The sequence below is a fragment of the Bombina bombina genome, chromosome 2, assembly GCF_027579735.1.
Source record: "Bombina bombina isolate aBomBom1 chromosome 2, aBomBom1.pri, whole genome shotgun sequence".
NCBI lineage: Eukaryota > Metazoa > Chordata > Amphibia > Anura > Bombinatoridae > Bombina > Bombina bombina.
Window position 1 is genome coordinate 529,368,047 of NC_069500.1, and position 26,170 is coordinate 529,394,216.

Below are 26,170 nucleotides of genomic sequence, written 5' to 3' on the forward strand. Positions count from 1 at the left end.
TTCAACAAAGGATAACAATAAAACAAAGAAAATTTGATAATAAAAGTAAATTAGAAAGTTGTATCATGAAAGAAAATGTTCGTGTTTTCTGACCCTTTAAAGTCCTTTTATTGTAGTGTGACGAAAGACTATGCAAGCAATTCAATAGCAATTATCCCTGTCTGTATTAACTCTAGTCATTCTAGAAGCCCATTCATTCCGTAATAGAGAGGGAACAGCTGAAATACAATAACGTAAAGATGAGGGAGCATGAAGAGTTAGTGAATCTACCCCAGTGAGCAAGTTATTTTTTTGTCAGTACATCCCTAGCCAGTAACCACGCTGTTGGGGTCTGCTGATCTCTGCTAAGACTGGTTCATTCTTACATCAGCTGGGGGAGGAGTCTGCCGGGGGAGACATTATTAAGTGAGGCGGTGCCAAGGAGAGGGGCTCGGCCCCAGCTAACCAATGGGCAGGGCAAAGTACCGGCTATTCTAGGAAGTAAGGGGCTGAGTGTCTAAAGAGGGAGGGGACACACGGTGACATGGGGGTGTGTGCGCTCGGATTCTGATACAGGATGTACCGCACGTACAGACAAACAACACCAGACCTTTAGCCCAAATTCACACACCCCCTGCCCTGCCCTCCATACCCCCCTTCTACCCGGACTTTATCTCTACACATCCCCCTCTCTTCCATCCTGCAAGATCCCTCTGGCTCCTGTCTGTGCTGCTGCGGTCATGCCGTCCTTCTATGTTCGCACCGTGGGGTGAGTGTGGGAAGCAGTGATGCAGCGAGCCCCCAACTGCAGCCCTGGGCACTGCCCATGTTGTGCCTACTGTGAGGTGACCTTGGTCACTAGAGAGTATCTAGGCTCACACATTATTAGCGGCATAGTGCAGGTTTAGTTGCTGGTCATCTTATCAGGACAGGCTCACACGGGTTATATCTAGTGTACGATTGTTTATTGGCACCATATTGGACTGACCCGTTTATGAAAACAAAAACATAGACGACTTTATCTTATGGCGGCTCACTTAGTAAGGACAGTTAATCAGGACAGGCTCACACGTTGCTGAGTTGCCAGGACTATCAGGTCTGATTCATTTTATGACCTTTTCACAAGGGGGGTCAGTTGCACATTAACATTATTAGGACAGATACGAACAGACTATACTAATATTTGGTGACATTTCTATCTAATGCCACGTAAGTGTAAAATATATTAAAAGAATAACATAGTGACCGCTATCCGGACAGGATCACATCCCAGTTTCCCTATAACGTAGTGTAACCCTCTGTTATCAGCACTGTTATTTGGGCTGTAGCTGCTATAAAGTAACACAGTAGCTGCTGGGTATCTGGGAAGAGTCTGATAAAGCTGCTATTCTATCTACTATAACGTCACCTCCACATATTTAGTTATTAGTAGGGCTTCCTCCCATAATGCTGTGTTTTTACTGTAATGTGACAGGAAGGCTTCTAGTTACCAGGATAATGCAGTGTGTCTGTATAATATCTCTCACGGGTTGATGAATCTCATGTAAAACGTAGGAGCCAGTAAAAATGCTAGAATACTGAGAGACAGACACTATTTCTGTAGGTACTAGGCATGGAAGCTTGTATGTAGATCTATGTAACATGAGTTATGATCCAGGAATACAATTTATCCTTGTGTGTGTCATTATTTCTGCAAATCCCATGTAACACAAGCTGACCTACTTAACTACAGATTGTTATAATTTCTTTGTATCCACTAAATTCTGTAAATTATTAGTTTTAGCTCATAGAACACTCATTGTATCTCTAATAGAAACATACATTTAGTAAACATTTCCAAGACCAGATTTTGTTGATCACATTTGCACTGAGATCTCCTGAATTCTACATTATAAGAACATGTTCATAACATTCATAATTAATATCTAGTGGATCAGAGTCTTTTATATGACAACGTATAGATAGTTTGGTTTCTTCAGGAGCGGAACTACCATTGGTGGCGGTGCAGCAGGTGCAGTGACACCAGGGCCCAAGTGCTGTGGGGCCATAACAGCCAGTCTAAACATAAGAGTGTACCTATGTGGTTATTATCTGCATATATATATACTTAAAGGGACAGTAAACACCAGAATTTTTGTTGTTTAAAAAGGTAGATAATCCATTTATTACCCATTCCCCAAATTTGCATAACCAACACAGTTATAATAATATACTTTTTACCTCTGTTATTACCTTGTATCTATGGCTCTGCAAACTGCCCCCTTATTTCAGTTCTTTTGACAGACTTGCATTTTTAGCCAATCAGTGCTGACTCCTAGGAGCTTCAGTGCCTGAGCTCAATGTTGTCTATATGAAACACATGAACTAACGCCCTGAAAAACTGTCAAAATGCTTTCAGATTAGAGGCTGCCTTCAAGGTCTAAGAAATTAGCATATGAACCTCCTAGGTTTAGCTTTCAACTAAGAATACCAAGAGAACAAAGCAAAATTGGTAATAAAAGTAAATGGGAAAGTTGTTTAAAATTACATGCCCTATTTAAATCATGAAGTTTTTTTTTTTTACTTGACTGTCCCTTTAATAAAATGTTTAATTAAAAGGGACTTTCCCATCAACATTTAAAGGGACACTCAAATCAAAATTAATCTTTCATGATTCAGATAGAGCAGGCAATTTAAAAAAAAAACTTTTCAATTTACTTCCATTAACAAAATGTGCATAGTCTACTCTTTTTATATTTACACTTTTTGAGTCACCAGCTCGTACTGTGCATGTGCAATAATTCACAGAATATACGTATATGCATTTGTGATTGGCTGATGGCTCCCACATGATACAGGGCGAGTTGAAATTATTATTATCAGGTATTTGTAGAGCGCCAACAGATTCCGCAGTGCTATAAACATAGGCGGTATACAAGATAACATTTACAGGGATCAAATGGGTAGAGGGCCGTGCCGAGAGTTGCACTGTAGTCAGCTCTTATGAAGGTGAACTACAAACAGCTGGGATCATAGGCTTACATGCTAAGGGGTTCAAGGGGATAGCAGTGGAGATAGGAAGGTTAGTGTAGGTTCTATGCATTCCTGAATAGATGGAGTTGCAGTGGCGGGAAAGGATGAGAGAGTGGATTAAAATCTTAGTTGTGTCTTGAGTAAGGAAGTGTCTAATTTTAGTGATATTTTTAAGGTGGAAGCGGCAGGCTTTAGCCAAGGACTGAATGTTAGGAGTGAAAGAAAGATCTGAGTCAAGTGTGACCCCAAGACATCTGGCATGTGGGGTAGGGGTAATGATGGAGTTATCAATAGTTATAGAGAAATGGGGGGTGGAGATTTTGGAAGAAGGGGGGAAATAAGGAGCTCAGTTTTGGAGAGATTTAGCTTGAGGTAGTGAGAGGACATCCAAGATGAGATATGAGAGAGACAGTTGGTGACACTGGTTAGCAAGGAAGGAGATAGGTCTGGTGCAGAGAGGTAGATTTGGGTGTTGATTGTATACAAATGATATTGAAACCTGTGGTACTTTATTAAGGAACCTAATGATGACATGTAGATTGAAAATAGACATAACTGAAATTTGTCTGGAAAATAATCTACTCATTTGAAGTTCATTTTATGTGCTATTGCATTGTCTTTTTATCATGCATTTGTTGATTATGCAAAATTACTGTATTTACTGGTACTTTAAATGCACATAGATGAATTACATGTTTGAATAGAAATATATTTGCAATATACATAAATTGGCAATATGCTTCTAGTAAAAGTTATTACTGTTTTAGTGTTAAAATTTTTCTCTACACGTGCATGTGAAGTATAGCTGGATATTCTCAGTGCAACCGCATTTTAAATACTGCAGCTGCCCAGAGCACCATTGGGGCTTGTATCATGTCAGCAATTAACACATTTAGGGCCCCACTACCTATGCAGCATTTTTTGCCGTTTTTTGCGCTGGTTTGGTATCCTATATACAGCGCCGCATATAAATGCGGCACATATATTTCACCCGTCGGCCGCAATTTTTACTCCCATAGGCTAACATGGGACCGCGTCGCAAATTGGTATCCAATATTCAGCGCAAGGACTTACATGGTGAAAATGGAGAAATCTTACTCCATTTTCACTTCCCCATACAAGGCAGCCGCAGAAGGCCTTGCGCTAAGTATGGGAGCACTGCAACTCCCGAAACTGGCTGCAAAAATAAACTAACACCCACCGCAATAACTAATAAACTGTATTAACCCCTATATCCACCATCAAACCCACATTGGAACTAATAAATGTATTAACCCCTTAAACGACAACCTAATGCAATAAGCCTAATTAAACTATTAACCCCTATATCCGCCATCAAACCCACACCGCAAGTAATAACTAAATTATTAACCCCTAAATCCGCCAACCCCATCATTGTATACTACCTATTAACGTATTAACCCCTAAACCACCAAAACCCATAATGCAAAAAAAACTAACAAAAGTATTAACCCCTAAACCGCCAAAGCCCACAACGCAAAAAAACTAACAAAACATTCAAAGCACTTGACTTTATGTTTACTGTGAAATACGATATGCAGTGGCGATATCCGAGTGGCTGTTTGTCATGCAGGCAGGAATAAACATCTTTCCATGTTAGTGCTTTGAATGTTTGTATGTTTTTAACTTATATATATAAATAAATATTTATAAATAACTATACATTTCTTTCTGTTTCACAACATAATGCGCATACAGTGTTCAATAAACATCATTCAATAAAACACCCCCATTTGTGATAGAAAAGCCCACGCATGCGCTATACAATGGTTTCAGAATTTCACAATTGAAAATATTTTTACCGTTACGTATGCGCCCAGGAATGTCAAGAATCTGCCACGCATGCGTATTAGGCTCAAACTGAGAGCAACAGCTGATGAAACATCACAGGAAGTGACATGGTTCGCTGTTTTACAAAGTTAGGTCCCTTCACAGAACACCGGCAGTTTGTAAAGTTACTAGCGACTCCAGAAATTTGTTTTTACGCTCATTTCTGGACATCGCTAGTTTATATGTAATAGCCCGATGTGCAAGGTAAAATTACGGGTGGCACGGGTTGCAGTGTTGCGCTGAAGCCTGCACCGTATATGTAATCGCGCCCTTAGTCATTACAAATGGTACAAGCCCATTAGGCTCTCTGAGCAAGTTCTGTGTATAAAATGCTGGTGCACGGTGCATACTTAACTACACTTTTGAAACAGTTATAGCTTTTATTAGAAACATTTTGCTAATACATGTATATAAATACATTTTCCACCCTGATTTTGCTGTAAAATACCTCTCAAATGTGTGCTTGTCATCCATCACCTACATAGTGAAATATACCTGTCTGCAACATTCTACACTGTGACTGGCTAGCTCAGATATTCTGCTCATTTACATCAGCCCCTAATTAGCCACAGGAAATGAGACCAGGAACAATGGATTCTAAAAGACTTTTCAAGATGTGTATCCCTGAACTACTCTTTATTTGCAAAACCTTGTAAGAATGTGCTTAAAATTACAGTTTTTACACTTCTTTTACAATGCAGTGTTTAATGACTGAAATATGCATTGAGTAATACATTAAAGGGATATGAAACCCAACATTTTTCTTTTAAGATTCGGATAGAGCATGCAATTCTAAACAACTTTCTTATTTACTTCTATTATCACATTTTCTTAATTCTCTTGGTATCTTTTGTTGAAAGCAGGGATGTATGCTTAGGATCAGGCCCATTTCTGGAGCACTAGATGTCATGTAGTGCTCCAGATGCCTACACAGGTATCTTTTCAACAAAGAATAGCATGGAAAAGAAGCAAATTTTATAATAGAAATAAATTGGAAACCTTTTTTTAATTATATGCACTTCTATTATTTAATTTGCTTCATTCTTTAGATATCCTTTGTTGAAGAAATAGCAATGCACATAGGTGAGCCAATCACATGAGGCATCTATGTGCAGCCACCAATCAGCAGCTACTTAGCCTATCTATATATACATTATGAAAGAAAAAATTTGGCTTTCATGTCCCTTTAACAGTCTTCATCTAACACAGGTTTCCTCTGTTAGTGCAGATATTATCAGTACAAGCTCAGGCTTAACCAGTTTAAGTGTAATTCAATGTGAACTACACATTATCAGGAGTTGCTAAGTCTTAGGGGTCGATTTATCAACCCCTTCGGCCCGTTATGGCTGCAAGAGCTCACAAGAGAATGTTCACTTCGTATTTAACAAGCAGCAGTCATTAGACCGCTACTTTTCTAACTTTTCACCACCACTTAGGTGGCGGACTTCAATCTCCCCAGTCTTGTCCGACCGGGGAGATTGACAGCTCCTGCCCGCGCGTGATTGGCTGTGCACGGGAAAATAGCACTCGTGTGCAATGCTGAATTCCGGCAGCAGAATTCAGCCCGCCAGAAGCGAGCTGCGGCGGACAGGGGCGCGTATGTGGGCCCTTGTCCGCCGCTGCTTGATAAATCGACCCCTTAGACCACACTTCTTCACTGTAAGGCACAGTGGCCAAATTACAGCTCTCTAATGCCTTTTGTATACCCTTCCTTTGACTAAACTGAGTACTCTGCCCAGCAAGGGAGCTTTGGTAGTTTGAATTTATTTTGTCAAGAAGCAAATGCATATTGTTTAATATGAAGGAAACAGAAAATCTGTGAAGGGGAAGGATTCCTACATATAAAGTGTTTCACGATCTGTACAGCAACACAGGTACATTCTTTCACTAAGTTGTCGGCAGATATTGACGCTAGCTGAGTGATCTTTATGTATGAGAGGGTATATATATATATATATATATATATATATATATATATATATATATATATATATATATATATATATACACACACACACACAGTGTATATATATTTATATATAAAAAATTCCAGTTATTTGTTAAATTTACACAGCCCCTCCTCATGCCCACCATGTGAAGATGTTGGAGCCCTGGCTTAAACAATTGGAGAGCTCTAATTTAGACAACTTCCAGTCAAGTGCTGATTATCAGGACATGTTCAGGCTTAGCAGGCTGACCTACTGACTGCACATTATCAGAAGTTGAGACACTGCTTGGTTTCTATCTAATATTATGTGAGTTTCTGACAATAGATTGTTAGCACAGTCTCAGAAAGTGTTGTGCATGTATGTTTTTCTCTAATTTATCTCTATGTACTTTGTATATCTGTTGATCATGTTGATGACCTTAGCTCTGGCTACGTGTTGTTTATCTGCAGCTGGGGTTAAAGGTTACCAACCTAGGAAGGGGGTTGATATAGTGTTTAGAAAAACAAGATCTACTGGTGCAGCCTCCTGTGTATTACTCAGCACACTGCATCTTATTACACTTGGTATGCTAAGGTATGAGTTACATTATGAGTTGTGGGGAATATCAATTCTACACGTAGGGGTTATACAGTGTTTTATTCATCAGATGATATATTTGTTTGTAATAAATAAAGGTCAAAATGTATTTTTATTTCAGCAGGGTCCTGCTCTCTAGAGAATTTACAGTCTAAATGATAATCTGAGACAATTGAAACAGATGCTTGTTTCTATGCGTTTAACCCCAGATGTGAAACACATAATTAAAGTGGTGCTTTATAGGCCATGTATTGCTTAAAGGGATACTGAACCCAATTTTTTTTCTTTCATGATTCAGGTAGACTAGAGCATTCAATTTTAATCACCTTTCTAATTTACTCCTATTATCAAGTTTTCTTTGTTCTCTTTGTATCTTTATTTGAAAAAGCAGGAATGTAAGTATTGGAAACAGCCTATTTTTGGTTCAGAACCCTGGGTAGCGCTTGCTGACTGGTGGCTACATTTTAGCCACCAATCAGCAAGTGCTACCCAGAGGCTGAACCAAAGATGGGCCGGCTCATAAACTTACACTCCTGCTTTTTCAAATAAAGATACCAAGTGAACAAAGAAAATGTGATAATAGGAGTAAATTAGAAAGGTAATTAAAATTGAATGCTCTATCTAAATCACGAAAGAAAGAAAAATTGTGTTCAGTATCCCTTTAACCCCTTAATGACCGGACCATTTTTCAATTTTCTTACCCTTAATGACAATGGCTATTTTTACATTTCTGCAGTGTTTGTGTTTAGCTGTAATTTTCCTCTTACTCATTTACTGTACCCACACATATTATATACTGTTTTTCTCGCCATTAAATGGACTTTCTAAAGATACCATTATTTTCATCATGTCTTATAATTTACTAAAAAAAAAAATAATAAAATATGAGGAAAAAATGGAAAAAAACACACTTTTTCTAACTTTGACCCCCAAAATATGTTACACATCTACAATCACCAAAAAAACACCCATGCTAAATAGTTTCTAAATTTTGTCCTGAGTTTAGAAATACCCAATGTTTACATGTTCTTTGCTTTTTTTGCAATTTATGGGGCAATAAATACAAGTAGCACTTCGCTATTTCCAAACCACTTTTTTTCAAAATTTTCGCTAGTTACATTGGAACCCTGATATCTGTCAGGAATACCTGAATATCCCTTGACATGTATATATTTTTTTTTAGAAGACAACCCAAAGTATTGATCTAGGCCCATTTTGGTATATTTCATGCCACCATTTCACCGCCAAATGCGATCAAAAAAAAAAAAGTTCACTTTTTCACAAAATTTGTCACAAACTTTAGGTTTCTCACTGAAATTATTTACAAACAGCTTGTGCAATTATGACAGAAATTGTTTTAAAAGCTTCTCTGGGATCCCCTTTGTTCAGAAATAGCAGACTTATATGGCTTTGGCGTTGCTTTTTGGTAATTAGAAGGCCGCTAAATGCTGCTGCGCACCACACGTTAATTATGCCTAGCAGTGAAGGGGTTAAATTAGGTAGCTTGTAGGGAGCTTGCAGGGTTAATTTTAGAGATCAGCCTCCCACCTGACACATCCCACCCCCTGATCCCTCCCAAACAGCTCTCTTCCCTCCCCCACCCCACAATTGTTCCCGCCATCTTAAGTACTGGCAGAAAGTCTGCCAGTACTAAATAAAAGAGGTTTTTTTTTTTTTAAATAAAAATAATAAAGTATTTTAGCTGTGATGGACCCCTGCCTTAGCCCCAACCTCCCTGATCCCCCCTCCAGCTCTCTAACCCTCTCCCCTACCTAATTACAGCCATCAGCTGTCTGCCAGTACCCAGTTTGGCCCCAAAAACCCCCCAAAAAGTATTTTTATTTTATTTTTTACTTAAAAAACTATTTCTGTAGTGTAGCAGCCCCCCACAATACCCCCACCCCCTCCCAGATCCTTTTATATTTTTTTTTAAAAAAATTCCCTTTTTTTCCCCTCTCTGCCCTCATTCATTGGTGTCAGTGTGGCTAATGGGTGCACGTGCACGCGTGTGCACGTGCACACGCGCGCATTGTGCACGCGCACGCTCACGTGCACATGCGCATGCGCATCGTGCATGCGCACGCGCACCCTCACACCCGGCACTATCGCTACCGGTGCAGAGAGGGCCACAGAGTGGCTCTCTCTGCATCGGAGGCTTGTAAAGTGGTATTGCAGGATGCCTCCATATTGAGGCATCACTGCAATACCCTCAGAGCTGCTGGAAGCATTTGTGATCACTTCCAGCACTCTGTTAGACAACTGACGTACCAGGTATGTCCATTGTCATTAACTGCTTGTTAATGCATGACGTACCTGGTACGTCAGTTGTCATTAAGGGGTTAAAGGGACAATCAAGTCAAAATAAACTTTTATGATTCAGAAAGAGAATGCAGTTTTAAGACACTTTACAATTTACTTCCATTATCAAATTTTCCACAGTGTTTTTATATACACACTTTCTGGGGAACAATATCCTACTGAGCATGTGCACAAGATCAAAGGGTATACTTATACTAGTCTGTGATTGGCTGATGTCTGTCACATGATACAGGGGTCCAGAAAATGAGAGAAAAAATAACTTTATCAGAAAAGAAATCTATTGCTTATTTGAAATTCAGAGTAAGTGCTATTGCATTGTGTTGTTATTATGTACTTGTTAATTATGTAATTCTACTGCATAGAGTGGGAGCTATCAGGAGCAGCATATGCACATAGCCGCCAATCACAGGCCATGGGGCATATGTATCAAGCTCCGAATGGAGCTTGATGCCCCGTGTTTCTGGCGAGTCATCAGATTCGCCAGAAACAGCAGTTATGAAGCAGCGGTCACAAAGACCGCTGCTCCATAACCTGTCCGCCTGCTCTGAGCAGGCGGACAGACATCGCCACAATACAACCCGATCGGGTTGATTGACACCCCCCTGCTGGCGGCCTATTGGCCGCGAGTCTGCAGGGGGCGGCGTTGCACCAGCAGCTCTTGTGAGCTGCTGGTGCAATGCTGAATACGGCGAGCGTATAGCTCGCCGTATTGAGCGATGTCTGTCGGACCTGATCCGCACTGTCGGATCACGTCCGACAGACATTGATAACTATAGGCCCATGTCCTGTTTAGAAACCGCACAGGAGTGTTTTAACATTTTTGTAGGTTTTAAAGAAACAGCAACAAGTACTTATTTAATGAAATGTTATCAGGAATTAGGACATTAATAATTACAGTTTTATGTCCATTTAAAGTAACAAAATAAAGTTATTGGCCCAATAAATTGCTCAGATCTAATTGCACTAAGTGTGATCCAGAGTTCATTAGAAAGCTGCTGCTAAACAAAGTTCTTTTAACTTTCTTTTTCCTGGCAAGCTACCAACAAGAGCAAAGGTGATTACATTTCAGGATGTATGCAGCACACCTTGTCCTGCAGTCCTTGCCTTCAACAACACACCTTTACAGTATTGATAGAAACTAGACAAATAGGTCTGATACGCAAGGTTTTTTTTTCTTCAAAGTCAGGAGATTCTTTTAATCATAAACATCAAATATTTTCTTCTATGTATAATGAGTATATTATATAATAGCTTCACGTAAATATTACCTTAGCAGGAAACAGAACAAATATGAACCAGGTGAATTTACACTGAGATGAGCTGCACACTACACTAAGATAAAAGTAGGGAGCACACATGTATGTATGGGTATATCTATATCTAATCAGTATGGCTCTTTGTCTGTCTATCTAGTTACGGTTGACTGTGTAAGATGTTCCTAAGGTTGGAAATCTATTAATAGCAGCTATTTTAAACACATGCATTTTATTCTCTAGTCACGCATTAGGAGCAGTTGACACTTTCAGTGGGAAGAGAACCAAGCTTTCTATATGAAACTAAGCACATAACTACCCTTCAAGAGACATGTGCTTATCTGTTAGAGCATGTCATTCTCACACTGGAACTCTGTGTGTTTAATCGCTGCTATGGGGGTTAAACACATATGTAAAGTCCCACTTGCGAGCCACAGAGAACTGCTGGTCCCAAGCTGGAAATAGCTGGTGGGCCAATCAGCAGTTACACAATCCTACCAATAACCAGCTGATTCAGCTTTGTAGTTGTAGTGCGCGCAGCTCATGGGTGGCACTTTCCTTATGCATTTGCATATTAGACCATGTAATCTTTAAACTACAGTGTCCCTTTTAGGCAGGGTGCCAACTTAATAACATAACATCAAGAACATGTAAATTAAAACAGGCTCTCTAATATTTAAAGGGACAGTCATCTCAAAAATGTTTATTGTTTAAAAAGATAGACAATCCCTTTATTATCGATTCCACAGCTTTGCCCAGCCAACATTGTTATATTAATATACTTTTTACCTCTGTGATTACCTTGTATCTAAGCATCTTCTGACAGCCCCCTGATCACTTGACTTTTTATTTATTATCTATTGACCTATATTTATTTATATATATATAATATTATATATTTGAAACGTTTATATCTTCAGTACTGCATAAAATTAACAAAATCTGACTCCTAAACTTAAAATATTCTGTCATCCACAACAACATAACTATATAAACTGCCTTGGTCAGGGGTTGACAAATTACATGTATGTTATCAATGCTATAAACGTGAAGGGAAATAGCCTCTCATTTTTGTTTTTGTAAGGTTTTTAAGCCAGTCACCATGTTGTTTGGTGCTTTGGGGCCTCTCTTTTATACACAATCTCTCCACATGGGGACCTCATCCTATCTCTCTTTGTCAGGCCCTGCTCTCGAGTGGTTCGAGGATGGGTGGAGGCACAACGGGTAAAATGCCGGGGGGCACACTCAGTGCAGGCACTGAGTGCCCAGATGGAACGTCTGCCAGCAGCTGTCAGAGAATTTGTTGTTCAAGGAGCCAATCTGTGTGATCCCCAAAACATCCACATATGTGATGGGTCACAAGCAGAGAATGAGACCATCTTGACAGTACTACAGCAGGAGGGAATGATCAAAAAGCTACACAAGTACCCCAACTGGTAAGGCTGAATTCCTTAAAAACATGTTCCTCATCTTCAGATACTATTGTGTCTGCCTGCCCACTGTGTCCAGTGAACATGCAGTAGAAACCTCTAGGTCCACCATATTTTAATTTGTATTGTTCAACTTATTGGTGCAGTCAAAATTATGTTCTGTAAATCAATTGGGATATCATATGAACTTTAAAATATTCCAGAATATATATATATATATATATATATATATATATATATATATATATATATATATTATACATTTTTTATATATCAATTCAGCAATTCCTCCTCCCTCAATAATTCTCTTCATTCCCTCTCCATTCACTATTTATTCAATACCCTCCTCCTCTATACCTTTTTCCCATTTGCCTCACACTACACACCTGATCTCTAGCAACGGACTTTTTTTTTACCTTACTATTCGTCTTCTCTCTGTCACACAGCTGGCTAGCTCGGACTGACCCAAAAGACGTGGCTCGTGTTGAGAGTAAAACTGTTATAGTCACTGAGAATCAAAGGGACACAATACCGATCCCTGTGCCTGGAGTGAAAGGGCAGCTTGGAAATTGGATGTCCCCCTTGGACTTTGAAAATGCAAAGAGACAACGCTTTCCTGGCTGTATGAATGGTGAGTAAATCTGTAAACATTATCAATCATTCTCATTACCCTCTCATATATTTTTTACTCTCCTACCATTCATATTTTAGGATTTTTAAATAACCTTCAAATTTCAAGTTTCTTCCAAATTTGTTACCATTTTCCTTATCTGGGTCACCTTTACTCTTGCAAGTATGCCTGCTTTACCTTTAAATTCTTCAACCTGTCCTCACAAAATTCTTTCTCTTTTTTTTTCCCCCAGGTCGTACCATGTATGTGCTTCCATTTAGTATGGGTCCAGTCGGTTCCCCCCTATCTAAATATGGGGTTCAGCTCACAGATTCCCCCTATGTGGTTGCCAGCATGCGTATAATGACACGAATGGGGGGAAATGTCCTAGATGCAATTGGAGATGGAGAATTTGTCAGATGTCTGCACTCTGTAGGGCAGCCGCTGCCACTGAAAGGTAAAAGCCCTCAATAATACCTGCAGTATTAAAGACTTACCTACCTTGCCTGCTCTGGAGCTGTAAAAATGTATAACTATTTACATGTATCAATACATAAACATATATGCACTCGCTCTGGGGCCCTGATTCTAAAAAGATCCCCGGGCTGGTACGATCCTATAAGAATAAAGAGATAAAAAAGAAATGTATACAATATGGATAAGTACTCCCCTCTGGTTAGAACCGCTGCCTTCAAACAGTCTCTCTCAAAGGCTGTAAAATCGATATATGAGGCAAGTCGAGGGGCTGATTCTTAGGGGTCTTCAGAGACTTCCTCTCTGTATTTAATAATTCTAATTCTTCCAAACGAGCTGTATCTGTTTAGAGAATATCACATTGGTGTAGTGTTTCCAAACACCTTGGCAGATCAGTGCAGTATACTCACAGAATACTTTCAGACTAACAGCTCCACATGTGATTCCACAAAACGGTCAGGAAAGCGTTGAGCCAAATAAACAACGATTTTTTATCAAAGAAATTTGTCTTTTTTTCTTTGATAAAAAATCGTTGTTTATTTGGCTCAACGCGTTTCAACGGGTAAACCGTCTTTTTCAAGAGCTGTTAAAACTTTTTTTCTTTCTTGACCATTTTGTGGAATCGCCTGTGGAGCCATTAGTCTGAAATTATTCTGAGTATACTGCACTGATTTGCCAAGGTGTTTGGAAATACTACACCAATGTGATATTCTCTAAACAGATACAGACACAGCTCATTTGGAAGAATTGTGAAATACAGAGAGGAAGCCTCTGAAGACCCCTAAGAATCAGCGCCTCTACTTGCTACATAGATCCTATAAGAATGCTCGCCATTTCCCTGGTGGAATGATATAAAGCCACTTTTTACCTTGAAAACAGGGTGTCTAGCTAAGGTGTGTATACTGCATTTTCATATGGGAAGGAGATGCATACATTAAAAAAGTGCAAAATAAAATTTGTAATCGTAGTTTATTAAAAAAAATGTAAAATTTGTAGGTAAATTACACAGGAATAAACATATTAACTATGCACAGTGTTGATTATAATTTAGGTACACTGGATGTGCAAAAACATAGCAAGAAATTTGTATTTAAAAGTACAAAATACAAAGCATGATTGTTTTTTTCATAAAATGGGCTGAACATGGGTGTTCCGTGAGCGTATATGAAATTTTCTCTCAAATCCCAGCGTAATGCTTTAAATATTTTCACTCTACAGTACTCACTGTTTTTGCTTGCAAGTTAAAAATTGAGAAGTTTTCACCAAAATACTCAAAACACTATTTATTCAGAAAGGAAAACATATGCATACAAAAGTTACAGTGCACTCAAAATTGCATAATTTGTATTAAATCAGGGCCTTAGACACAGGCATAGGCCTGAATGGAGTTGGTAAGGGTAATGTGCAACCATCTTTACATACAGAACAAAGGCTTTGTCATCAGCTGGAATTGAATATAATGTAATATATACCTATACATACAAATATATACAAATTATGAATATATCTCTCCATCCTATTTAGCTCCCTTGTCAAACTCATGGCCTTGTAACCCGGAGCAGACACTGATTGCCCACGTTCCTGACACTCGAGAAATTGTTTCATTTGGTAGTGGATATGGTGGAAATTCCCTTCTTGGAAAAAAATGCTTTGCTCTGCGTATCGCCTCCAGAATCGCCAAAGACGAGGGTTGGCTGGCTGAGCACATGCTGGTAAACAATTTATTTAACGCACTAAACCTCTTATCTTTTAACTTTGTTCTCCGTTCACCATTATTCATGTCTCTATCTCAATGTTCACTCTGCCCTCTCAGATCTTAGGCATTACAAATCCTGCTGGGCGTAAGAGATATATTGCAGCTGCCTTCCCAAGTGCTTGTGGGAAAACAAACCTTGCAATGATGCAGCCGGCCTTGCCTGGTTGGAAGGTGCAGTGTGTGGGGGATGACATAGCCTGGATGAAATTCGACAGTCAAGGTGAGAGGGGGAATGGAGAGCAGGGGTGTGGTAAAAGCTATGGCAAATAATAAATACAGTGAATAAAATGACAATATTAAAGGGAAACTAAACCCATTTTATTTCTTTCATGATTCAGATAGAGCATGCAATTTTAAAGGGACAGTCTAGTCAAAATGTAACTTTCATTATTCAGATAGGACTTGTAATTTTAATCAACTTTCCAATTTAGTTTTATCATCAAATTTGCTTTATCTTGTTATTCTTAGTTGAAACTAAACCTAGGTAGACTTATATGCAAATTTCTAAGTCCTTAAAGGCCGCCTCTTGTCACATGCTTTTTTAATTGCTTTTCACATCTATAGATTGATAGTTCATGTGGGCCATAAAGATAACAGTGTGTTCACGCCCGGGAAGTTATTTAAGATTTAGCACAACACAGTACTAAAAGTCAATAGATAATAAATAGTTACAATCATGTGATCAGGGGGCTGTCAGAAGATGTCTAAATACAAGGTAATCACAGAGGTAAAAAGTATATTAACATAACTGTGTTGGTTATGCAAAACTGGAGAATGGTTAATAAAGGGATTATGTATCTTTTAAAACAATATAAATTCTATTGTAGACTGTCCCTTTAAGCAACTTTTAATTTTACTCCTATTATTACATTTTCTTCGTTCTCTTGCTATCTTTTATTTAAAAAGTAGGAATGTAAAGCTTAGGAGCCGGTCCATTTTTGGTTCAGAACCTCGGTTACGCTTGCTTATTGGTGGCTAAATGCACTATCCAGGATGCTGAATCTAACATGGGCCGGCTCCTAAGCTTTGCATTCCTGCTTTTCAAATAAGGATAGCAAGAGAACAAAGAAAATTGATAATAAGAGTAAAAAAAAAATTTGGTTTAGTATCCCTTTAAGGTTGACAGAAAAGTAAAAAATAAATTCATTTTTGAGCAAGAGAGGGTTTTGGAGTAGGGAAAGGGCAGCAAAGTGTAATGCAACTGAGTTGATTCAGGTCTATTTGGTACAGTGTTTTACATAGTATTTATTGCTGGAAAATTACAGAATGTTGTATAAAGACGTAGTTAATTAGTTTGGATAAAAAAAAAATGTTTTGCATATGGAAAAAGATGGTACCGGCTTTGACATGGTGAGAGGGGGGGCGCATAAAAAGAGGAAGATGGTGCACATACAGAGACATGGAGGGTGAGTCGTGTGCTAATTGAGAGTGCATGATGAGTGAAAGGAGAGAGACGTGTGCAAGATAAGTATGTAGGGTGAAATGAGAGAGAGTGACGTGTGTAGATTAATATGGGGCATGCGGGTGGGAGTGGAGTGGAGTGTGTAGGTTGTGATATGTGTCAGGTGGGGATAGAAAAACTGTATTTAGGCACAGGTTGAGTAAGAAGACGTGTGTGTAAATTTAAATGGTGCACGTGGAGCGGTGGGGGAGACTCTGGTTAAAGTGCTGTGCATAGAGAGGAGTGAGAAGGAGCATGTGGGTTGGCAGGAGATATATGTGTGGCTTGAGATGCAGCATATGGGTTAAAAGGGCAGTTACATTTATGTAAGTTTAAGTCAAAATGAACACTTCATTATTCTGATAGAGCATGTCATTTTAAAGGACTTTCCAATTTACTTCCATTATTAACGTGTACGCAGTGTTTTTATATGCACACTTTTTGAGGCACCAGTTATAACTGACCATGTGCAAGAGTTGACAGTAGGGCTGCAACAACTAATCGGTAAGATTAATCATAAAAATAGTTGTCACAGAATCTCATTATCAATTAGGTAATCAGCAATTAGTTGGTTAGTTGTTGCAGCTCTAGTTCACAGTGTGTGTGTATGTGTGTATATATATATATATATATATATATATATATATATATATATATATATATATATACACATATACTGTATATATGTGTGTATATATATATATATATATACACATACACATGAGTATTTGATTGGCTAATGGGTATCACATGATACAGGGGGCAGCAAATCAAAGTACATTTTTAAATTTGTCACGAAAAAAACACTGCTCATTTAAAATTCAAGATAAGTTATATGGCATTGTCTTTTTATTATGCATGTGTTGATTATGCAATTGTACTATATTTAATGGTCTTTTAAATTGCTGTTTTGGGGTTGGAGGGAGAGAAATGTGTACGTAAGGAAAGGTTATTTGTGTTTCAACTAAGTGATCAAAACTTTTTTTTTTTTTTTGGCACAGGACGTCTACGTGCTATTAACCCAGAAAATGGGTTCTTTGGGGTGGCTCCTGGAACATCGGTGAAGACAAACCCCAATGCGCTTCGCACAGTGGAACGCAACACTGTCTTTACCAATGTGGGCGAGACCAGTGATGGAGGCGTGTACTGGGAGGGACTAGATCAACCTGTGCCTCCAGGGGTCACCGTCACCTCCTGGCTGGGAAATGCTTGGAAGCCAGGTCAGGAAATCTTCCATTCAAAACAATTATTCCTTCCTGATACCCCTTAAGGATAAAACATTACAACTGCCCAATTCTTCTTTGTAATATCCATTACTTCATACTTCTTTACAGGTGATAAAGAGCCATGTGCACATCCAAACTCTCGCTTCTGTGCCCCAGCTTCTCAGTGCCCTATTATGGATGAGGACTGGGAATCTCCTGAGGGTGTCCCAATAGATGCCATTATCTTTGGAGGCAGGCGACCTCAGGGTGAGTCTAAGAGAGTGTAATGTTTTTATTTATATGTGTGTGCGTTAGGGAGGTCACCCAGGCAATAATTTACTGGCATGGCCAGTATTTTTAAGGTTCAGGTCAATGTAGATAATAAAGAAGAAATAAAGATTACCATAGTGAAAGTTCTTTTTATTTGTGTTAGAATCAAATTCTAATTAAAGGGACACTAAAGTCAAAATTAAAATTTCATGATTCAGATAAAGCATAAAATTTCAAAACACTTTCCAATATACTTCCATTATCAAAATGTGCACCTTCTTTTTACATGCACACTTTCTGAGGCTCCTATTAAGCCTGTGCAAAAGTGCACAGTATATACGTTTATGTATTTTGCGATTGGCTGATTGATGGCTGTCAAACCATACAGAGGGAAAGAAAATTGGATTAAAGGGACATCAAAAAAATGTCACTCATGATTCAGATAGAGCATAGATTTTTTTAATATCTTTCCAATTTACGTCTATTATCAATTTTGTTTCATTCTTATGATATCCTTTATTGAAGGAGCACCAATTCACTACTGGGAACTAGCTGAACACATCGGTAAGCCAATGGCAATAGGCATATATGTGCAGCCACCAATCAGCAGCTAGCTCCCAGCTCATGAGCCTACCTAGGTATGCTTTTCAACAAACGGTATTAATAGAACAAATAAAAAATAAATAATAGAAGTAAATTGGAAAGTTGTTTAAAATTATATGCTCTGTCTGAATCATGAAAGAAAAGTTTTGGGTTTCATGTCACTTTAACAAAATATATTTTACTGCTGAATTCTAATTCAAAGTGTTATTGCATTGTCTTTTTTTTTGTGCTTTTGTCGATTATTCATTTCTTCTGTATTTAGTGGTCCTTTAAATGATCATGTAAAAATCAGTCTTAGAAGCTTTTATTTCTGGGTTATTCTGTGTAATCATATGTGCACAGTAGTGCTTATTAGCATGGCGGGTATTTTTTCCAAGAAAGATGGTAGAATTAGGGCCTAATTCTTTAAAACTCTGGTCTGGTGAGATTATCTAAGTGTTGTCAGTATTGAATGGAGAGAGAGAAAATGTTTTGTGCGATTTCTCTCCATGCTGGTGACTTTTTGATAACTTTCTAATGTACTGCTATTATCATTTTTTCTTTGTTCTCTTGCTAGCTTTATTTGAAAAGCAAGAATGTAAGCTTAGTAGCCAGCCTATTTTTAGTTTAGAACCTGGGTTGTGCTTGCTGATTGGTGGCAATATGTAGCCACCAATCAGCAAGCGCCACCCAGGGTGCTGAATAAAAAATGGTCCGGCTCCTTAGCTTAGATTCCTGCTTTTTCAAATAAAGATAGCAAGAGAACAAAGAAACATTGATGATAGGAGTGAATTAGAAAGTTGCTTAAAATTGTATGTTCTATCTGAATCATGAAAGAAAAAATGTGGGTTTATTGTCCCTTTAATGTTAGTCTTCTAGGGGGAATTTATTAGGGATATGCACTAAACTCACTACTGGATGTCACAATAGCACAGCTTTGTACTGTACAACAAATCCTATACTTTCATAAGAAATCAGCAAAAACGAAGCTGGAAGTCTAAAATAAATGAAAAGAAAGGGTAACAAAATGGCATTAGGTGATGTGTAGTCTAAAGTTATTTTGCATTAGTGTAAATCTCTATTGTTTTGGATCACATACCAATAGGTTTGCCACTTTTTATGGAAAAATATAGTCATGTTCATTAGCATATATTTGCATAAATGATTACACAATACAACTCAGAAACGACACTACAACAATTTTATAGTTATATTCCAACACACATAAAATACGTTTAAGCATGACCATCTTTATTTCTGGATGATTATTGTCAATTTCAGTGACTCCGCCAGTGATTCTGTATAGGCAGAAAAAAGCCTTAGATTGGCACTACTGAAAGGCTAGCAGGGTGAAATTTTGTATATTTGGTATAATGCAAAGAGAAGAGATTTTTATATATATTCAAATGCTGTGCTGGTGCAAGTCAGATCAGTTTAGCACAAAAATGCTGAATATCTGGCAGCTACAAAGGTTTTTTTTTTCTCCAATAAATACTTGTTTTGCTGGTAAAGGCTGATGTTTGTTAAACTTTTACCCATTTCAAGGTTACTGGTTGAATGAGGTAAGCAAAATCTTTACACACACAAAAACCAGCAAGCTGAACCAGAACCTAGTATATTTTTCAGTCCAGAGACACCTGGTGGAACCTCCAGATAGTGACACTCATTCTCTTGCTCCCTAAGCTCAGTGTACCTGCCTGCATAGAGATTGCCAGACAGAATGTCAGTCATCTATTTTTCCAAATTTTCTTCCCAGTCATTTGAATACCTGGCTGCAATATTTTATTAACACACAGAAACAAGGATCTATGAACCCTGAAAACACACTGTTCTTCTTGAGGCTGCAGTCTCCTTTCCAATTTACACTGTGTGGGTTCCCAGGATCCAAACGGGACAAAGGATCCCCCAGGATAACGACATTTGGTCATCATCCGCACTGAGGAGTGGATGTGCATCACAACCACAAGACATTATGCACATCCAAGGGGTTAAGTAGGTTTAATGGCAGTCTACTAAAAATGCAAGGGGCATAAAGTTATGAGATCCTTTTTGTAACATAAGGGGACTTTTCTCTTTCCAAAATGGGGTCTCATCACATGCCCCTCTGTGTTTTAAGGGGGTGAATGGAGATCCTTGCTCATTGTTCCACTAGGCGATAAGGAAAATATCTCTGTGCAGGAGGGGTGACAAGCTATAGAGTGGAAGGAATGTGAAAAACAATACTGTATATATCCACCCTATTCAAAGGGTTAATTTAAACTGAAGCAATCAGGATATGAATGCTGTGTACCTAGGAACTGGTCCAAAAATAAGGTGGTGCACCATGAAAACACAATGCCCATCTGCCCGACATTGCTGGTGGGTGGGGAGTTCATATTTCCTAGTAGTACTTCCTACTCACATTATACAAAATAGAGAAAGTATGGGGGCTTACATCACTATTCCCTACTAATAAAACATAGCCTTTATTTATAAATTAAAATCATTAGCAGAAGGTTATATCTAATCGCCCTGCTCACATACCACCCTCCCACTGGCTAAGGTTATATAGTACTGAAAAAAGCAGAGTGAATAAGAAAATAAACAGAAACAGTTAAAAAAAAGAAAGCATCACACTAATCCCAGAGTCCTGACCGATATACTGGAACCTCAGAATAAGGTGGGATAGTGGAGAGGCCAGTTAGAAAAGATAGTGCAGCAAACAAGTTTCGGCCATACACAGCCTTTTTCAATGCTAAAATCAACCCAAATGTAGTTATTCCTTACAGCATTTTATTATTGCACAAAAGTCCCTTGTGCTTAATTATGTTCTAAGTGCCATTGCTGTGGTAAAGTGACACTTGCGAGCAGCAATGAATTCCCACATAAGTAAGACACGATCAGTGATTCAATTTGAGCAGCATATGCAAGTAGCAGCTAGTGAACCACCTGTGTCCTGCTCAGGACCAACTGGCAGCTTTCCTGGTGTGGGAACATAGCTACACAGTTACCAAACAAGTGAAACAACATTCATGCAATAATAACATTATCCATCAAATTAGTGCATTTTATTGTTAAATTAACATATCCATTTAACTTACTAGTGATGAAGGCATTTTAACAGACACTGACTTGAACGATCTTGTTAAACTAGCAGCAGCGTATAAAATTTATGAGAATTTGCTCAATTTTGTTTATTTTTGTATATGAAATAGCTGGTTTTATTCTTTAACACCACAACCCATCAAAATAGGATGAGCTTGCAGGGAAATCAAATCTACTTATGTTATCCCTTTCTGTACACACAAATGCTTTTATTATCTTATTTATTATCTTATCCCAATACTTAGAGAGAACAATCGAAAATTAACATTGTATTTCATATCTCATCTACCTTCCACTGGGAGTGTAATTTATTCTGCTGGTTATGTTCACACAGCTTTTCTATAGCCTATACTTAAAGGGACATGAAACCCAAAATGTTCCATTCATGATTTAGATAGACAATACAATTTTAAACAACTTTCCAGTTTACTTCTATTATTTAATTTGCTTCCTTCCCTTGTTATCCTCTGCTGAAAGGTTTATCTAGGCATGTTCAGGAGCAGCAGATAACCTAGGTTCTAGCTGCTGATTGGTGGCTGCATATATATACTGATTGTCATTGGCTTACCCATGTGTTCAGTTAGAAACCAGTAGTGCATTGCTGCTCCTTCAACAAAGCATACCAAGAGCATGAAACAAATTAGATAATAGAAGTAAATTAGAAAGTTGTTTAAAATTGTATTCTCTATCTGAATCATGAAAGAAATTTTTGGGGTTTAATGTCCCTTTAAAGGGACAGTATAGTCAAAATTAAACTCTCATGATTCAGATAGGGTATACAATTGTAAACAACTTTCCAATTTACTTTTATCATCAAATTTGCTTTTTTCCTTGGTGGTATTTTTGAAAAGCTAAACCTAAGTAGGCTCAAACTGATTTCTATACCATTGAAAACCGCCTCCTAGCACAGAGCATTTTGAAAGTTTTTCACAGTTAGACAGTACTAGTTCATGTGTGTAATATAGATAACATTGTGCTCACTCCCGTAGAGTTATTTTGGAGTCTGCACTGCATGTCTGTCAAAAGCACTGAGATAAGGGGGCAGTCTGCAGAGGCTTAGATACAAGGTAATCACAGAGGTAAAAAATATATAAATATAAAAGTGTTGGTTATGCAACACTGGGGAATGGGTAATAAAGGGATTATCTATCTTTTTAAACGATAAAAATTCTGGTGTAGACTGTCCCTTTAAGTATAGAAACTTTCAGTAAAGGTATAGATACCACAGGCAAAATCAGCTATTTCAGGTGCTAATATAAATGTAAAGGAGCTATTTGTAAACAATGTAATACACTCCAGCAGGTAAAATGGATCATTGTGAACAGATTAAAGGGGAGGAAAACTTAAGGTAAACTGTCCCTTTAATGTATAGTCTGCATACATTTTGCAGTCTATAAACAGGGTTTATGGCGAGTAACCATTAAGCATGTTGTGATGTGTTTTTATACAGGTGTACCCCTGGTGTATGAGAGCTATAACTGGACGCATGGTGTTTTTGTCGGAGCTGCTATGCGATCAGAATCCACAGCTGCTGCAGAGCATAAGGGTGAGAATCCAACTCTGGTCAATCTCTATTAATTTTGTTTTGGTTTCACTCCAGTCTCCTCCTTCATTCTGCATTGCATCATCTTAATTACTTTTCAATCTATATTGCTCATTAGACATCCTTTCTGATTTTTTGTCTTGCAGGTAAAGTTATTATGCATGACCCGTTCGCAATGCGACCTTTCTTCGGTTACAATTTTGGTCACTATCTTTCTCACTGGTTGAGCCTTCAGCGCAGGGAAGGATTGAAGCTCCCTAAAATCTTCCATGTCAACTGGTTCAGGAAGGATGACAAAGGAAACTTCTTGTGGCCTGGATTTGGTGAAAATGCCCGTGTACTGGACTGGATCTTCCGCAGGGTGGAAGGCGAGCAGAGTGCTCGGCAATCCGCCATTGGATTTCTACCTGCAGAAGGGGCTCTTAATCTGGAAGGCCTTGGTGGAGTAGACACTAACCAGTTGTTTTCCCTTCCAAAGGGATTCTGGGAGCAAGAGGTGCAGGAAGTGGGCAAATACCTATCTGAGCAAGTGCCTGAAGACCTGCCCCCTCAAATTATGGAGGAGCTACGAGGGCTGGAGAAAAGAGTGAGCAGCATGTGAAGGAGTATAGCACAAAAGGGTGGGCAATGTGTGGCCTGATCCTTCACACAGAGAAGTAATAAGTGCCTTAAAAGAACTGAAAGATCACCCTCTGTTTTATGTTACATGGCATAAAGGGGGAATGTTCAAGCCTGAATACAGCTGAAGAACTAAGCAAGTAGAGCAAAATGGACACTGGATGCTCATCATTCTCAGCAAGAATTAGAGAGGGCACATGTGGGGAAGTGCAATGCCTTAATGCAACCAAAGAATCACCTCGTCTCCAATTTGCCTTTTTTTTTTCCATTGGGGAGGTGGCATCAGGGAAAAACAGGAATCTCAGGAATTGCAAATGATTTGATTTTTCTTTCTGCCTTTTTTATGAAAATAAACTTTTTTTAATGCTAGAATGTGTTGTGATTAAATAATACAGGAGTTCTGAATGTTATCTGGTTGGGGTGTAGGGATGACCGCAGAAAAGGATAGGCCCTTAACTGCCAAAGAAAAAAACATAAACATGGTAACTTGTTTCCTTGACCTGCAAAACCCATAAACACGTTTTTAAAGGGACAGTGCATTGTACATGAAGATGAAGTGGGTAACACTAAACACAAGCTATAACTTTTAGCCCCTTCCAGGCATGTAGGGTTGCTAAATCTGGACAGTGCTGTAATTGAGAGCTATATCCTGGGTTGTGGTCCATCCTAACAGGAGATAGAGAAAGAGGAGATGAGTAGTCTACATCGCTTGTGAGTGGTCATGCAACAAGTATAAGGCAGAGACTTAATGCAAAGAATGTAAACTTTAGGAGCCGGCTCATTTTTGGCTAAGAACCTGGTTTACGCTTATTGGTGGATAAATGTAGCCTATCCAGGGTGCTGAACCTAAAAATGGGTCAGGTCCTAAGCTTACACTCTTGCTTTGTAAATAAAGATAGCAAAAGAACGAAGAAAAATTGATAATAGGAGTAAATTGGAAAGTTGCTTAAAATTGCATGCTCTATCTGAATCATGAAAGAAAAAATTTGGATTTAGTATCCCTTTAAGAGAAAGAGATAGTATAGAGTGCTGAGCTCTATTGTGCTTGTGCATTTGGTGTTCAAATAGGGTCGCAGGAATTATCACACCCCACACAGCATGTACTAGAAATAGCCTGGAATAGCTGGTAGGTTCAGTAGGTCATACTTCAGGTTAGGAATAAAATATAATAAAAGGACCAAAAGCACAAAGATAAAATTAAATAGCATAATTTCACTTGACTGAATGTTTACAACAAATAAAAAATTCACAGAATTTGTCTGCGTTCCATAAATGATAGAACTTCCTTGTGCTTCTTCTACCCTCTCTCTTCTATTTATCACTTGCCACTCTGGTCCTATTCCTGGATCAACCCAATACCTTCCCTCATGGTATCTGCTTTCCATCACATGGTCCTCTGCCATTTTATGAACTTTTTGCACCTTCAGGAACCAGCTTGTCAAGAGCTGCACACGCTAGCATTTTAGCACTACATTTATGTCAAGAGATGGAGTGCAGATAAGGTCCCTATATAAAACATCTCCACACCTTAAACACAGTCTGCTGCCGTTGCATGCTTGCCCCCTCTACGTGCCCATTCTCCTTCCCGAGAAATATTCAGAAGCTGGTGGAACCACTGTAGACTCCCATTTTCAAACAGCTAACACATTTGTTTGTCCATGTAAAAAATGCAGTTTCATAGGACATTGCACATCATATTTGGAATCATAAAATGAGACTAAGATCAAATGCCTCTTTCGTGGCAAAAACAAATTTCCAGAACACTAATGTGAAGGAGGAGGCTGCTTTATAAAATGAGAGGTAACATGATGCTCTAGAGCAGGGTTTCTCAACCGCGGTCCTCAAGTACCTCAACAGGTTTTCATAGTTTCAATGCTATTATATGCATCATTTATATAAAATCTTCTTTTTTTTCACTATTAAATGACAGCATTTAATAATATTTGTGGTTCTGTTTCTGGTTACCTCATGTGCATTTGGAGCCAAGGCCATTTACTCAGAACAAATGATATTTACTTGTAGGGCTTTAGTGCATAGACTTGGTTACTAACTGGCACTGTGTATGTATGGTATGAAAAGACTAAGGGGTCAATTTACTATTGTGCGGACGGACATGATACGATGTAGCATATCATGTCTGCTGCACATCGATAAATGCCAACAGCATACACCGTCGGCATTTATCATTGCACTAGCAGTTCTGGTGAACTGCTGGTGC

The 26,170-nt window shown here is 38.5% G+C and overlaps 1 protein-coding gene across 1 annotated transcript; it reads left to right on the top strand.

The window, feature by feature from the left end:
• Positions 1-571: 571 nt before the first annotated feature.
• PCK2 (phosphoenolpyruvate carboxykinase 2, mitochondrial) lies at positions 572-24,324 on the top strand. The gene is made up of 10 exons (XM_053702344.1): positions 572-748; positions 12,121-12,375; positions 12,816-13,000; positions 13,233-13,436; positions 14,978-15,165; positions 15,267-15,429; positions 17,652-17,870; positions 17,985-18,122; positions 23,242-23,337; positions 23,481-24,324. Exons 1-10 carry the CDS (start codon positions 720-722, stop codon positions 23,933-23,935), a joined length of 1,932 nt encoding a protein of 643 aa, XP_053558319.1. The 5' UTR covers positions 572-719; the 3' UTR covers positions 23,936-24,324.
• Positions 24,325-26,170: the final 1,846 nt, after the last annotated feature.